Source organism: Octopus bimaculoides, chromosome 24, assembly GCF_001194135.2.
Source record: "Octopus bimaculoides isolate UCB-OBI-ISO-001 chromosome 24, ASM119413v2, whole genome shotgun sequence".
Taxonomy (NCBI): domain Eukaryota; kingdom Metazoa; phylum Mollusca; class Cephalopoda; order Octopoda; family Octopodidae; genus Octopus; species Octopus bimaculoides.
Window position 1 is genome coordinate 16,051,485 of NC_069004.1, and position 17,733 is coordinate 16,069,217.

The following is a 17,733-nucleotide window of genomic DNA, read 5'->3' on the forward strand; positions in this document are numbered from 1 at the left end:
TTTTTCTTATTTTGTTTTTGTATTAAATTATGTACTTATTAAAAACATATGATAAAAAATTTCACTTATGAAAAACTAATTATTAATTATTTTATTTGAATATAACATTATTTTATAATATAAATTGCTCAAAAACATATTTATGTGCAAACAAAATTTCTAAGTTTGAACAAAACCTGTTTTTAATAAATATTTACAGTAGTATCACTTTAACAATTATAAAGGTAAATATAATAATTATAATGATTGAAGTGTTGTCTGGAAATAAAGTGGGCCAGAATGAAAAATGTGGGTGAAGAATCCTAGAATATTCTTAAGTAGTGAACCTGGGAAAGTACAGAACAAGTAGCAATTAAACCTGGAAAATACAGGACAAGAAGGTAAAATACTTCAAATATTGCTGCTGAAGTTAGAATTTGCTAAATAAATTTTTGAAATTGTTTATGAAATAGCATTTGTATTATTTTGTTCTTCATATTTTTTTGGCTCTTTATTGCAAATTTAAAAAAAAATTTAAGTTAATATTCTTGATTTAAAAATTTCTTTGTATTAAGCTAAAACATTTCTGACTTATTTTTAATTATTATATTATTTTCTTTTTCTTAACAAAGCTCATTATACAAAAATTTTAAATCAGATATTGTGTTATAAAATTAAACTCATTTAGAATATATATGTAATTCAAAACAGTAAAATATAGTAAAAAAAAATGTTTTAAGAACCAAAAGAATTCATTTCTTTAAAGTTTGCATTATGAGACAACAAAATATTTTCTATTTACAGTTAGCAAAATATTTTTAAAAAATGAAAACTAATGAACAAACTGACTACAAAATCCAGAAATGACTTTTTTTTTAGGGGCTATAGTTGTCAATTTTGCTTAAATTGCTATTATGTTGTTTTTAAATAAAGAAATTTGTAATATTAAATTTTTAATGTGAAAACTTGTCTTTTCACTAAAATCAAAAATAGATAGCTTCTTGAGTATTTTAATTTAAACTTATAAGTAAAAATAAAAATATATATTTACTATTTTAGTTTTTAAATTCTAATTTCAGCAGCAATATTTTAAGTATTTTTTTCTTCTTGTCCTGTACTTTTTCAGGATTGTCATGTACTTTCCCAGTTTCAACACTTAAGAATATTCTAAGATTTGCGCCCACATTTTTCATATTAGTACAGTACTGCTAGGAGCCTTGGACTACAAAAATGTTCCAGTAGCATGATATGTATTCCAGGACATATGTATAATTAAATCTAATTACCTAATATATATGTACCAAATATTGTAAAATAGATAATAAACCGTTACTGAGAGCTAAGTTCAATCTTCAGTGGAAACCAGTTCGTTTGTGTGATTAATGATGTTGAAGGAAAAATATGGATGCCACAACATACTAGTTTTTTGTTTCCCTCAAGTATTATACATCCTTTATGATTAGTTGGCTGAAAACAATATTGTTGATAACATTGTTGCAATTGCTCTTCTACCCAGATTTGTCAATGCCCTGTACCCCTCTGCAGATGATGATGTTATCACCTCGCCATATAACAGTGTCCTAGCCATGCATCAGTTGACAAACAAAGCTGATTGTGTTCTGCCAATTGAGAACCAGGTATGTTATGAATTAAGTGGACAAGGAGTTTTATTTCTCTCTCTCTCTCTCTCTCTCTCTCTCTCTCTCTCTCTCTCTCTCTCTCTCTCTCTCTCTCTCTCTCTCTCTCTCTCTCTCTCTCTCTCCAATGTATAAGTGTCTCTATTATGTGGCAAGGGAGTCTCAAGAAGTCATTCTACCTACTAGAAACAGCATCCAAACCTCTCAAAACACCCTACATTCTTAAAAAAGAACACATTGGCTAAACTTGTCTGAAAGAAGATGGGATGGTTTGGTCATAGGTCTGTGCAATCAGGGCTACCTTGGAATGAAACAACAGCAGTAACAACACAATAATAATAACAACTATAACAAAACCAGAAATAATTCCATATTACCATGTCAGCAGTAGAGCAAGGAATAATATGTCATCAAACTTTTGAATCATGTCAGAGATGTTTATTTCAGTGTCTTTGTGATAATTTATAACTTGGAGATGTTTCAGGCTTTGGTAGATATTGTGGACAAAATTGGTCAAGCAGTTCCATGTGCGAAGTCAGGGAAGAGAACTTACAATAGTAAAATTCTACTAAACACTGCCATCTGTGCAACCAATACCAAGTTATCCAAGCTAACCAAACAAAAGCCTTTTGACTCAATGAACAACATTGTTGCTAATTTGATACTTAACATGACCAGGTATTCATGATCTTTATATTTCATACTCTTTTATTCATATACACCCTGAATGTTTGTGAACAGTATTATAATTGATGTTGGGTTTCTAACAGGGATAAATCTCTGATTTATTTGATTCATCAGTGGCAAGAGTAATAAAGGACTGTCGCTGTAGCTGAAGTAGAATAAATATTTCATGTAATATTTTTGTTGGTTATGATGCTTTATTGGCGTTCTTGCCGGAGTATGCATCTTTGACTGATGTACATTGGTAAACAATATCCCCATACATGTACATATACCCAAAAATATGTCTCTCTCTGTTATATGTATATATATATATACCACTCTCTGAGTGGTTGGCGTTAGGAAGGGCATCCAGCTGTAGAAACTCTGCCAAATTTAAATTGGAGCCTGGTGTTGCCATCCGGTTTCACCAGTCCTCAGTCAAGTCGTCCAACCCATGCTAGCATGGAAAGCGGACGTTAAACGATGATGATGATGATATATATATATATATATATTTTAACTGGTTTCGGCCAGAGGCTGAGGCCATGCTGGAGCACTGCCTTCCTGTGTGTTTGGTTTTTTTTTTTTCTGTACTGTGAAGTTGGACAGAAGTGCTCTTCTTTGTGCCTCCTGTCACAATGTGGGTTCATCTGGTATCTCAGATAAAAATTGTCCAGATGCTCTTTGAAGACCTCTATATCTACACCTCACAAATATCTGAGGTTGTCTGGCAGTATCTAAACTATTTCTTGACCTACAAAAAATATATTAATTTACTAAAACCCCTCACAAAACTAAAATCAAATAACTCTTCCAAATCAAATATATTAACAAAACCATAATATCTAGGATAACTTGCATGAACTCAAATAAATAAAACCCTCATTAATGATATAGATAAACCTTTAGAAATAATGAAAAACCCTCTCTAGTTCGGTGATTGATATAGTTTTCAGTTCCAGGGCTGGGAGCTAGACCTTCCAAGATCTTTCATATGTACATCACTTCATATCTTTCATGTGGATTCCCTGGTCACACACTGACTCTAGGATTGCACTATCCTGGCCCTGTGTATTCCAATTGTAGTGTTTGTGGGCTGATTGTTGAGTACTTGAACCTTCACAGCATTGAACTGCATGTTATTTTCATCAGCCCAATTTGTATATTGCATTCAGGTTGTTTTACAGTTTCATCAGGCCTATTTCATCAGGGTCCTTGACCATCTGTGATACTTTTGTAGCATCTCCATAGCTGCTGAGAGTGGCTGAGGGCATGTCTGAGAGAACCACCACAAACAGTAATGATCCCCAGACAGTTCCTTGAGAGACTCCATTGCAAATTGATGTCTCCCCAAAGAGAGTGTCATTGGCTGCAACTGTCTGACTTCTTCCAGTTAAAAAGTCATGCAGCCACTCTTCTAGTTTTCCAGTTACACCAAACTCATGCAATTTGTCACATACCATGCCATGATCAACTTTGTCAAAGGTTTTGGCAAAGTCGAGATATATCACATCCACATTAAGTGGTTAAGTTACTGCTGTTTCAGTATCTTGTCATAACGTTGTAAATGTGTGCGGTAGCTCTTCCCTAGATAGAAGCTATGTTGTGTTTGTGACCAAATTATTTTCTTTCAGCCTCCCCTTCACAATGTGTTCAATGACCTTGTGAAGTCAGAGAGATAGGCCTGTAATGTTTAGCAGCTGCTCTGCTTCCACCTTTATGGACAGGGCATATGATACCTTCTTTTAACAATTTGGTAATTTTACCATTTGCAAGGAAACTCTGAAAAAGTATATGTAGTGGTTTTGCAAGAGCTTTCTTGCATGTCTTTAATAGAACAGTCAGATATCCATCTGGGCTCATTGCTGAGTTTGAGTTCATCTCATCAATGGCCACCATCACATCTTTTATGTCCCAAACTTGCAGGCCTTCTTTGCCTTTTATCCTTTTGGGGTTGATAAAATAAGTACCTGTTGAACACTGGGGTTGACTATAATTGACTTACTCCCTCCCCAAAAATTGCTGGCCTTGTACCAACATTTGAACCATCATCATCATTATTATTATTTTCAAATTCCGCTGAGGTTGACTTTGCCTTTCATCCCTTCAGGATCAATAAATTAAGTACCAGTAAAACACTAGGGTCAATGAAATTGACTAGTCCTTTACCCCAAAATTTCAGGCCTTTTACCTATAGTACAAAGGATTATTATTATTATTCTAAAGGCAGTGAGCTGGTAGAATCATTAGCATACTGGGAAAAATGCTTAGCAGTATTTCGCCTGTCTTTATGCCCTGAGTTCAAATTCTGCTGAGGTCAACTTTGCCTTTCATCCTTTTGGGGTTGATGAATTAAGTACCAGTCAAGGACTGGAATCGATGTGATTGACTTACCTGTTACCTGCAAATTTCAGGCCTTGTGCCTATAGTAGAAAGGATTATTATTATTATTATTAAGAAGACAGTGAAGTAACAGAATGATTAGCATGCCAAACAAAATGCTTAGTAGCATTTTGTCCATCTTAATGTTCTGAGTTCAAATTCCACCAAGGTTGACTTTGCTTTTCATACTTTCGGGGTCGATAAAATAAGTATCAGTGAAACACTGGGGTTGATGTAATTGACTAGACCCTCCCCCAGGATTTCAAGCCTTGTGCCTTCAGTAGAAAGAGTTATTATTACTATTGTTATTATTATTATTATGATTATTAAGGTAGCAAAGCTGGCAGAATTGTTAGTGCACTGGATGAAATGCTTAGCAGTATTTCGCCCATCGCTACATTCTGAGTTCAAATTCCACCAAGGTTGTCTTTGCCTTTCATCCTTTCAAGGTCAAAAAAATAAGTACCAGTTGAACACTGGAGTCAATGTAATCAACTCATCTCCACCTCCCCCAAGCTGCCCTCATGGCAAAAATTTGAAATAATTATCATTTATTATTCAGTGCCCTCAGCCTTCACCTTTGTGGCAAATAAATGAAATCATCATCATTATTATTATTATATGATGATAAACTAAGCCCCAGTTGAGCACTGAGTTTGATGTAACCAATTTGCACCCCTCCACCAAAATTTCAGGCCTTATACTTATAGTAGATTGTTGTTGTTGTTATATAAAAAAAACCTCACATTATTCTTTTTTTTTTTTTTTTTTGTCAGTTCATCTCGGTTTGAAGGTTTGTTAAATGTTGATTTAAATGAATTAGCCACAAACCTGGTTCCTTACCCAAAACTTCATTACCTTGTGGCCAGTCAAACTCCCCTCTATGCATTAGCTGATGTCAACATTGCTCCACGTCGGTAAGTTAAAACATTTTTTGTCTTGATAATTTTATGCTTATATGTATGCTTTGTGTGTGTGTGTGTGTGTGTGTGTGTGCATAACTGTAACACAACAACACATAGAATACCAGTAACATCATCGTCATCATCATTTAACATCTGTTTTCCATACTGGCATGGGTTGGATGGTTTGACAGGAGCTGGCAAGCCAGAAGACTTCACCAGGCTTCACTGTCTGTTTTGACATGGTTTTTATGGCTGGATGCCTTTCCTAATGCCAACCACATTACAGAGTGGACTAAGTGCTTTTTACATGGCACCAGCAGATGGATCACCAAGTAACTTACAAGAGAAAGATAGTAACTTGCAAACTTTTCTTTTTATGGAGGCACAGTGACTGTGTAATGCTCACATGCTCGTGAGTTCAAATCTTGTTTAAGCTTTTGCAATGGGATCTTAGATAAACAATCATCTCACACTTTGTGTTAGAAAAATCTTTATTCCCACTTCACAGTTCAAAGTTTAGTGGACAGCCAGGTATGAGAGAAAGTATCAAGCCAAACCTGCAAGTGAAAAAAAATAAATTCTGTTAATTTAGTATTAATATATTCACTCTGGTGTTAATATATTCATTCTGCAAGCTAGTTCAGTTGTTAGAGAATCAGTAAAAATGCTTTGTAGTATTTCTTCTAACACATTACACTCTGAGGTCAGCTTTGCTCTCATGCTTTCAGGGATACTAAAATAAGGATCAGTTGAGCACTGGGAGAAGGGGGGGATGTAATTGACTTGCCCCCTCCCTTAAAATTTCTGGCCTTATGCCAAAATTAACAAAGGAGCAGGAAGAAATATATTCATTCTTAGCACTGTTTGAATGAATGGTTTAAAAGTTTGCTTTGCAACCACAAGATCTTGGGTTCAATTCTACAGCATGACACCTTTGACAAATATCATATCCTATAGCCTCAGATTACCCATAACTTGTGAGTGAAATTAGATATGACATGATATCAAGAAGTTCTACTGTGATGTTTTGAAGCATTCAAGGGAGGACATTCAGCAAAAGCAACCAGATCTATGGAGTGCGAAAAATTCAATTCTTCACAACAATGCATCCTGTCACCGAGCTCTCCTCACTTGTGAGTTTCTCACCAAAAACAACATGGTATCACTTCTGCACTAGCCCTATTTGACAGATTTAGCACCTGCAGACTTTCATCTCTTCTCCAAGATAAAAATGCAGCTCAAAGGTTGCTATTTTAACACCATTGTCAAGATCCAGAGTGAATCACAGAAGATCCTTGACTCAATCCAAAAGTGGCAGGAATGCTGGGACTGGTGTATTGCTATGCAAGTTGACTATTTTGAAGGAGATAATGTTAAAAGTTAGGTAAATAAGCTATTTTTGATTAGACATAATTAGTCTGAGGACTTTTTGATACTACCTCATAGATAGAAATTATATAAAAAAGCCATTGAGTGTGTTGTACCTGAAAAGATACAACCTTGTCACACACAATTTCAGGCTGATTCTGCCTGAGAATGACATTAAGGATACAAGTGTCTGTGGAATTCTTAGTCACTTACATTTTAATACAGGAGCAAGTTATTCAGTTGATCAAATAAATGAATCTTCATTGTCACATGATGGAAATCCACCATCATCACAATATATTCAATGAAATAAATATAGGAAAAAAAAAAATAACTAAAAAAATTTGAGGTGTTAAAAAACATCAATAGTAATCATTGAATAATATTGCTTCAGCAAGTAAGGGGAGGCAACTCCAGGCATGTTTTTGTCATATTGAACTTCAGCACAGCATAATTTCACTGTAATTGATGAAGTAGTATTCATAGCAAAATAGAAATGAAACAACATAGGACTTGATTCATCAGCAAAGCATATATGGAGGTCATAGAATGATTGGGTAAAACTTTTACAGTATTTATTTTCATCCCTCTAGATTCTGAGTTAAAATCTTACATTATATTGCATCTCTTCAAGTTAAGTAAAGATCCATTTACCTTGTGACTAAATCAGAAGAAATCAATTCATCTAAGACAATCTTATTTCTCAACCTTTTTTCTGTATACTTTTTAACAGTCTTGACCAAATGTTCTCTGATGCATTTTCAAAGGACCATCAACTGATAAAAGCTGACCCCAAACACAGTCTTTACCTTGCATGTGCCCTCATGGTGCGAGGAAAAGTGAGTATTTCTGACATGAGAAGAAATATTGAAAGGTGAGTAGTGTGCAACAGTGTAGAACTGTTGTCCCCACTCTGTCTATTCTTTATTATCATTCTTTCAACTCCTGTTTGTAACTGGCTGAGTTAAAAGTGAGGCCATACTCTCAACTATAAAGAAAAAGCTCAATGAAGAGTTAGGCTACCAACAGGCATAGTGCAACCGTGCAAGAAAAGCCTGTTCCCTCAAAACAGTTGTTTTAAAAGATTTTTTTTTTTAAATATTAAAAGTGATTTATGGTGAAGCAAAATTAGAATTGAGTTTACCTTTATTACCTTTTCATAGACTGTATATACCTTAATATTCTAACCATCTTTGAAAATAGTAGCCAATGTAGAAATCTTTCATTTTCTAAATCATCATTTTGGTCAGTTTTATTTTGTCCAGAAAAACACCTAATTTTCCATTTTAAGAACACATGCTGATCAGGTGCTGTAAATTTTGGAAAAATCTCTCACACAAAATGGAATATTTTTGTGTGTTGTGCTCAGTAAATCTGTATACCATTTACGTCTTTAAAAGCCTTCATTTTTATACTCATTATCACAAGTCTAGCTTTCAAAAATAGTTCAATCATTTGAATCATTTCCCATATTTTGCTTTTAAATTCTTTGTTTTTTTGGCTAATTTTAAAAAAAAAACATTTATTTTGAAATGTCAAATAGTAAGCTCTCTACTGGTGTATGTGGATTTTCCTGTACAAGAGTAGCACACAAGGAAATGCTTGTTAACAACAGTACACTTTGTTTATATTTTATTGAAATAGAGAATTACTACTGACTGGTATGACAATATAATCATATTCAAATATGGTAAAATATGTAACATGTTTAATGAGAAATGTAACCCTATTGAAATTTGAAAATTATTGTACCTAATTTGCATGTTTAAGATTTGTATAAATAGATACATACAATTGTTTTAGAAGATACAGCTAAGCTAAATAACCTGCATATCAAGTTTGATTTGTGTACTACTTACACATATTAATTTGTGTACTACTTACACATAATTTAGTTATTATTCAAATATCTTTCTATATTTGTAGGTGAAATTTTTACTGAAAACTGCATTTTCAAGAATTTGTTGTACATGATACACAGTAAATTTTATTTGTCTATGAATTGAAAACTTGTATAAATATCATACCTAATGTATACAACCATTATTGCTACTACAACATACCACAACCACTAATCCTCACTGTTTCTTCTACCACTTCTACTAAAGTGTCTGTAGCTGTGAGCCGATCCCTATTAACAGTACAATAATCCACAGAGTTTGTGCACCCCTCTGGGTTCTGCCATGTTAAATAGATTAGAGATAAATCTCCTCCAAGATAAGACACTGAACCATCAGTGATAGCTCCTGTTGCAGAATGAATTAAATTCAAAACTGCAAGCTAACTAATCATCCACTTGAGGTAGCTTTTGTGTAATCACTCAGCCTGTTAGAAATAACAGCCAAAGCTCTCTCAAATCAAAGAAGACATATTAAAGAAGGTGTATCGAGATACATCATGACTGATATAAAAGCAAATTGGTCATAACCTTTGATCAGAGGTTTCCACTTTCATTGTTTATCTGAGATTGATCAACAGCAAATTATTCATACCTACATATAGCCAAGTAGACTGAACTGCTGACAATTAAGTGTCTTGGTCATAGACACTGTGCTGTGAACTCTATCATATTGTGGTGCCTAATTACAGCTAGATGGACTGGATCCTTAATAGTTAAGTGTCTTGGTCATAGAGACAGTACTGTGAATCATACCGTACTGTGTAACCTACTTACAGCTAGGTAAATTGGATTGTTGATGGTTAAGTATCTGGGATATAGACACAGTACAGTGAACTGTACCACACTGTAGTACCTATGTATTATTAGGTCAGCTGGACTGTTCACAGTTAAGTTCCTTGGTCATAGATACAGTACAATACACTGTAGTACCTACTCAGAGCCAGGTTGACAGGATTGTTGACAGTTCTTTGGCCATGGCCATAACCTGTGACAAGATGTGAACTGCTGACATCTTTGCTGGTCATTCAGTACCCTATCAGCAAATCACAAACTCAAAAGGTTAGGTATTGGATTCCCTATTTAGGAGTCATTGGTTCAAATCTGTTACAGCCCCTTTCATTTTTTTTTTTTTTTTGTGTGTGTTTTAGTTGAATATTTTATTCAGCATTACCTCAGTTTATTCAGGTTGTGATGGGTAAGGTACCTGACCTTCTATGAGGAAGGTCACGGAGCTGATCAGCCATCAGTGAACACCTGTGATGGCAATTGACTTTATTGAAGAAGTGTGAAAGATAAATATTGGTTCATCATACTCTTTCTTCCTCCACCTGAGGGCCAAGCTGACTATAGAAGATAAACATCAGGCTAATTGTTCTGCAGAATCACACACCTTTCCTTCCTGGTCTTGTCTTCCATCTCCAACTTTTCATGTGATCTTTAACAAGAACTCCTTATCACAGAACCAAGAATAGTCTCAAAATTTTGTAGGCATTGTCCTTTATCAATTAAATCAGTGGATCCCAAACTTATATTGTCAAGGATCCCTTATACAATTTCCTACAAATATTTCCTACCTATATTTTACAAATAAACTGCACTACTCTACTTTGATAAACCATTAAAGGAAACGCAGATTATTTTACTGAGAAAAATATATTCACATAGAAGTTGATAACTTTATTTTGAAAAAATATACACTATTTCTTTTAAAATTCATATTAAAAGCTCCTTTATCTTGCAAAATTCTAAACATTTTTCATAGAACTCTGAGATTTCTTTGAATGCACTTTTAGAAACACTGGATTAAATTACAAAAACAAATGAACAAGAATTAGCTCAATTGCTGTATTAGTAAATTCTAATTTATGTAAATTCACTGAAAGTGATTTCAAATTTAAATTTTAAAATTCCACCATGACATTAATCTGACACAATGATTAAGAAAGGCATCAATATCACTCCTCTGTGTCACATATCTCCACTCCAGAGCAATCTAAATATTAGTGAAGAGGTTAAATTCTAAAATATCCAAATCTACAGATATGTTGTAATGATGCCATTGGTTACAACAATATGATAGCTCAGTTTGCTTGATGTTATACAACATCTAATTGTTTTATGAACATATAATATATATATATATATATATGTATATGTATAGGTAATATAATACAATAATAATGTTTTTAGTGAGAAGGATGCAATTTATTTTGAGAAAGACTTTTGTCAAAACGTGGCTCTAAATTAGATAAACAAATATGTAACTCCTCATCTACCATCTGTAATCGTTCCCATTTTTTTTACTACATTTCCTTAAGTGCAGAGATACCCAATTCACAAGCATATGATGATCCGAAAAGCAACAGAGTTTTAATGGCTGTAGTAGCTAATCAAGGATATTGTCCCCAAAGGGAAATCCAAAATTCTGACAATTCTGGCACAGAAAATGAGGCTTTGTGCACAGGATCGTTTTTCAAGTCTATTAAACTTTCTTCTTCTGTTAATGTTAATGCAGGGAGTGTACTGTCATATCTTGCGAAAGAATTGATGATCCACTCGTACATTTGATAATCAAGTGATGAAAATAATACAGAGAAGTTTTCTACTGTCTTCTGCACTTCTGACAAAATTTTTAATTTGTTTGGAAAAGCATCTACACATGGGAAGCAATCAAGCTGCAGGTTTTTAACTTTCCTTATCCACAGTTCTAACTTGTTGGTGAAAGACTTATAATGGAAGGAAGGTTTTTATGATACTTTTGGGGAATCTTCTTCTTCCATTATGATTATTCTGTTGAATCAAGGAGCTGGAAATACGAAGAATGAAGTTCTCAGGCGGAGTAAATTCAATAACCGTTTATTTACAGGTGCTTCGTACAAGGGGTTTGCTTTCAGTAACCATCTTCACAGCAATGCGTAGTTAGCCTTCTCTCTCATACACGAGGTTCAATAACCTCTGGAGACAATGCATGTGGTATCACAGCAGAACAAAAGTCTGCTGTGAGCTCCTGGTTTCGAAGTCTTGCTTATATCAGTGTGAGAAGAATGAGAAGGAAAATGTTGTCTTTTCCTTAAATAATGGTTGCAGGTGAGAACTTGTTTTTGTTTCGTGTATGGCAATGGTTGCAGGCAAGATCTCGCTGTTTCAAAATGGCGCTGGCTTCTTTGTGCCTCGCTACAGACTTTATTTTGCCTGTAATTGTAATAATAATCTCATTCGCTCCTTGCAGACTCAAATCTAAAACGTTCAACTTCTCAAAAAGATTGTTGTGAAATGCTACTTCCAGCCACCAATTATCATCGTTAAGAAATTCTAATCTAGAATTTTCAGCATCGAAGAAACATATTATTTCAGTTCGCAAAGATATAAATCAAGAGACCGCTTTTCCTTTCGAGAGCTATCGCACTTCTGTATGAAGCAGTAAACACTTAAAAATCAGAATCCATAGTTTCACATAAGGATGCAAAAAAGTCTGCACCATAGGGAATGCGATTTTATGTAATTCACCACTTTAACAACATTGTCCATTGTTTTCAGGAGACCATCAGGTAGAAATTTTGATGCCAAAACTTTGCGGCAAATCATGCAATGTACAATTTTAACTTGTGAATTTTTTTGTAATGCATGAGCCATGAAGCCATTTTTTCGACCCTGCATGGATGGAGTGCCGTCAGTGCAAACGTTAATACAAGTTTGCCACTGCATCCCTCTCAATACGACATTTGGGTTTACCAGGTTAAAGACATCTCCTCCTGTCATTCTTTCCTTGAAATCACAACAAAAGAAAAACTGACTTATGATTTTACCACCTCTGATGATTCGCAGAAATGAAATTAGTTGAGCTTTGTTGCTGATGTCTGTACATTAATCGATTTGTAAGTCTCACAAGTTTTCGAGTTCATTTTTTGCTTCTGTGAAATGTTCACGAAGCTGATCATCAATGTCTCGCGAAATGTCTTGAATTTTACGAGAAATCATTTGGACAAAGGAATGGTCTTACTTTGTTTAACGGCTTCATCACTAATCATTGTGCCAATGGTGATCTCCAAGGCTGGTAAAATAATGTTTTTGGCATCAGAATGTGGTTTTTTCTTCTTTGCCAAAAGCTGGGCAATCTTGTAACTAGCGATTTGAGCTTTCTCAGGAATTGAGTGAAATTTCTTCAGCCTTTTTAACCGAGTTTTAAAATTATTTTTTAGCATTTCAAAGTATTCTTTTGGTTTGTCCTTATGTTGCAGATGATTTGTTATTAAATGCCATTGAGGTTTCCTTGGAACCATCGCTTCATTTGAGAGTGTTGTTAAACAAATCATACAAGAAGGAACCAAGTTGTCTTTTACTGATAATATAAAACAATATGGGATGTAATTTTCATTGTTTTTGTTTTGATGAGGCGGACTTTTTATTCTGGTGTTCGTCTTGTTTGCTACGATTCTCTTTCTCATTTTTCTGAGGTCTCAAACAAATTTCTCCATGTTTAAAATTAAAATCAATTAAAATTGACATAAAATAATTTATGTAAATTATAAATAAATCTAGGACTAATAAATAATTTACTTATAGACAATCCCAGTTTAAATGCTGAAATGTAATATATTGTAGCAAAACTGCTGTTCATCGTGTAAAGTAATTAATTTATATTCACTGTATTTTACGATTTATATAATTAATTTGTATCTACGCTTGAACTTTGCGAATATTCTTGGATCATTGTTTCCCGAGAATATTTTTCATGGCACTCCAGGAATCTCTCACAGCACACAGTTTGGCAGACAGTGCTCCAGATGGACACACATTTTTGCATCTCTGCATGTTGAATAGTGCGGCAGAGACAGATGATAGACATTATATCACACTATATCAGATGTAGTGTGTGTGGGTGTATGGATGATGCATATGGTGCTTTGTGATTAAGAAGCTCACTTCCCAACCACATGGAATTGGGTTCAGTCTCAACGCATGGCACTACTATAGTCCCAGGCTGACCAAAACCTTTGAATGAATCCAGCAGACAGAAGCTGAAAGAAGCTTGTCATGTGTGTGTGTGCATATGTATGTGTGTGTGTGTGTGTCAAAAACCAGTATTATATTGGGGATTTGTGCTACACCATTACTATTTGTTTTAACATAATTGTTATGTACAATAAATAAAACTTCACTGGGAACTAACTCAGACTTCACCCAACTCTGAACCCTGAACTCACTCAGATTGTTATGATTTATACTTTACTTGAACCAGTCTATCTCTCCCAAGGGGTGTCGTAACTCTCATCACAACATTTCCCCTTTTGAGATTTTGACTACTATGAGAAAGTAGAATTTCTTTTGTTTTTGTTTTTTCTTTCCAGCCCCTCTCCCTCTTTTTTAGCTGTTGTATCTTAATTGTTGCCTGACTTTTAAGGTAGTGTTGTTCATTGCACACAGCACTTTTTCTTTTCATTGTACTAAGCCCTCTTGTTAGCACTCTTGTTTTTCTTTTTTCTTTTTTGGGTTTTTTTTTTTAAACTTAATATCTTTTTCGTTTCGGTATTACTTCCAGATATTCAGTCTGTTTTCGTTTTCTGAAGCTAGTTCTACGGGTTCACTATCTCTCGGTGCTGGCACTTCAAACATATCATACAAGACTTCCATTGATATTACCCTTCATTCTTCTGTATGTCTCATCTTTAAATGGTGTCTCTTATGTTCCAAACATTGTCTTTTAATTAACTACATCATGTTACCTAACTTTTCAATTACACAGTCATCCTCCCAACCTTCTTTACCATTTTTGTAATTTTTAAAATGAACTTTATCTCCCTCAAATGTCTTTCCTCTACATGTATTTTTTCCTGGCGATAATTTATCTATTTTATTTTACATGTGAACATTAACTCTGCTGGTGACTTTCCTAAATTAGTATTTGGATTTTGCGTTATTCTATATACTCTCAAAAATTTCATTAGTGCCTTGTCATTATCTAGCTCATTCCTAGCTTTTCTTAGAGCTCTTTTGAACACGTCGACAAATCTTTCTGCCTGTCCATTTGACATCAGGTGGTAGGGTGGGATAAAGATGTGCTTTATGGTATGTATTTTGCAGAAATTTCTTAATTCATATCTCGTGAATTGTGTTCCATTATCTGAAACTAATGTGTCTGGAACACCATATCGAGCAAATAACTCGAGCACGGACTTTATTGTGGTCTTTGCAGTGGGTATGTTACATCTGCGTACCTCTGGCCACTTTTTATAGCTATCCACAACAATTAAATAGTATGTGCCGTTCAGTGGTTCAGCATAGTCGATATGTATCCTGAACCATGGGCTTTCAGTTGGAGCTGCCCATTTTGCGTAAACCACTTTTTCAATGATTCCACTTTTTTTATCCAATCTGTCCAACTCATCATCTACTTGCTTTATTGCTACAAAAGGCACTTTCCTATTAGGCTTCAACACTCTGAGAGTACTTGCAGAAACATTTTTTTTTTCCATGTGTCCATATTTATTATTGAAATATCACTTCCAGTATCCAATTGAAGTTTACTATGTATTCCATTTATTTTTACGTCTACAAATTTTCTTATTTGGGAGTCGATTTTTGTTTCTGCTGAGAGCACTCTAAGATTTTTAATGTTTGACCTTTATAATTTTGTTCTGCAGTGTGAACTCTTGTGATCAATTCTTTTGCAACTGTAATATTTTTGATTTTTAAATGGACAGTCTTTTCTAAAATGTATGTCCCAACATCCATAACATGGATTAGGACATGGTGCTCTTTTTTGGCTGTACTTTTCCAGTCAGCATATCTGTTTTTTGAGGAATCCTTTTCTTGAATTTTCTACATCGTGTTTCAGGTTTACCATTCCTTTGGCATTCTTCTGCCATAGACTGTAAGGTTAGATTTTAGTTTGCTTGTTCGAATTTAGAAAGAATTCTTGCCCGAATTTCTGTATCTTTGCATGAAAATAAGATACTTGAACATCTCAGGTGTAAGTTCTTTGAGTTTAAAACTTTCACACATCCTGTTGCCTGTTCCTATGTATGTGATAAAATCGTCATTTTTTTTTTTTTTTTTGTATATCTCAACACTCCATTCAAGTGTTAAATAGAGAAGTTTTATCACCAAATATGTTAAACAGTAATTCTGTTTTTTCTTTAAAACAAATTCATTGGGTATTTTGGGCAATATGAAATTACAGTAACGTTCATGCTCTAGCAGAGCTAAATTTCGCAATAACAATCTCACTTTTTTCGTCCGACCATGATTTGCCATCTTGCTTAAAAAACTCGTACCTTCTGTAGTACAATGCAAAAGTTATACCCTTCTCTGGTTTATAACTGAATTCATTAATCAAGTTTGAACTTACCTCATTTTTGGACTTCTTTGAATATAGCTCCAATAATTGCTGTTGTAATTACTGCTGCGATAGTTGCTTCTGCAACTCCTGTTGCTGCTCTTGTTTTTGCTTTTGCAACTGTACTATGGAAGATAATCGGTCTTCCATTATTTAACAAGTTGTATCATGAACAAATTGTTAAATAACCTACGTGAGCTTCGAAAACCTCATAATGTAATTGTTACGTACAATAAATAAGATAATCAGACAACAGTAAAAACAATGTAATGAATTAACAAATCTCTTGTGAACTAACCAACCAACACCTGACTTCACTGCGAACTAACACGAAATTTACTCAACTCCAAACTCTGAACCTTGAACTCACTCAGATTGTTACTATTTATAGTTTATACCGACCAGTCTATCCCTCACAAGGAGGTGTCATAATTCTCATCACAACACTATCAGACTTTACTACTACTATACACAAACATACATAACCACAAATACACACATACACACAAGTAGACAAATACAAACATACAATGACATACACACATTTGTAGATACACACACACACACACATTTCTGAACATCCATCAGCATCAGTATTATCATTTCTTGACCATGCACCCATACCACCAGTGCTAATTTTTAGTTGTAGGCTTTGAACTCATGACCACATGGTCACCAGGCCAATACTTTAATCTTATCATCATTACAAACATTGAAAGTATTGTTTTTCAATTGTTGTTGTTGTTGTTGTTGTTCAGCATCAAGTCAATCATGACTGAGTACACATATATTCAAAGGCCTTCTAACCTTGACCATCCTGTATTTTGAGAAGTCATCTCAGACAACATTAGTCTAAATTCTCTTTTCTTTATTTAAAATGATGATGTGATTTGAGGGAAGTTAGGCTGTTATTCATAGCAGGTCAAGCAACTATGTAGAGAGTCCTGCATTAATTTGTGTAGAAGCAGCAGGAGGAATGTCTGCATCAATGGCCTATTTCTGCTTTCTGGATTTACTTTCACTTTCCATATAAACCAGTTAAGGAACCCTTATTCTGTTGTTCAACCTTCTAGAAATAGCAACGAAATCTCAAGGTCACACTCTAACATCTTTAAAATGGGAAGCTCATATTAGATAATTTAGCAATCCCTAAAAAGACAGCACAGTCACACATGGAGTGCCTTTTGTCAATGGTCTGCTCAATCAGGATTGAGCTGGAGCTAAACAGCAATAACAACTACAATTTCATCTTTCAAAACAGGTACTAGTAATATACTGGGGTTTGACTCAGCCAACAATATTTGTACCTCACAAAGTGATCATTATTGCAGAGCTTACCTTATTTTAAACATTTCTCTCTCACATTGCTGTTTTTGTTGTAGACTAAAAAGCAAGTTGCAGTTCATCAGTTGGAACAAGGAGGGATGGAAAACCGGTCTGTGTTCTGTTCCACCTGTGGGTCACCCATATTCTTTGTTAACACTAGCAAACAACACTTGCATCCAACAGACATTTGGAGATCTCCGGGACAGATTTATGAAGCTTTACAGACGCAAGGTT

The 17,733-nt window shown here is 34.5% G+C and overlaps 1 protein-coding gene across 5 annotated transcripts in view; it reads left to right on the forward strand.

Moving 5' to 3' along the window:
- LOC106882881 (tubulin epsilon chain) overlaps window positions 1-17,733 on the forward strand; it is a 67,499-nt gene that overhangs the window by 33,749 nt on the left and 16,017 nt on the right. For all 5 annotated transcript variants that reach the window (XM_014933699.2, XM_014933717.2, XM_052976226.1 and 2 more), the window contains exons 7-11: window positions 1,496-1,616; window positions 2,101-2,294; window positions 5,441-5,581; window positions 7,671-7,811; window positions 17,556-17,730. In XM_014933699.2, the coding sequence (XP_014789185.1) occupies window positions 1,496-1,616; window positions 2,101-2,294; window positions 5,441-5,581; window positions 7,671-7,811; window positions 17,556-17,730 (772 nt within the window). The remainder of the gene's footprint in view (window positions 1-1,495; window positions 1,617-2,100; window positions 2,295-5,440; window positions 5,582-7,670; window positions 7,812-17,555; window positions 17,731-17,733) is intronic.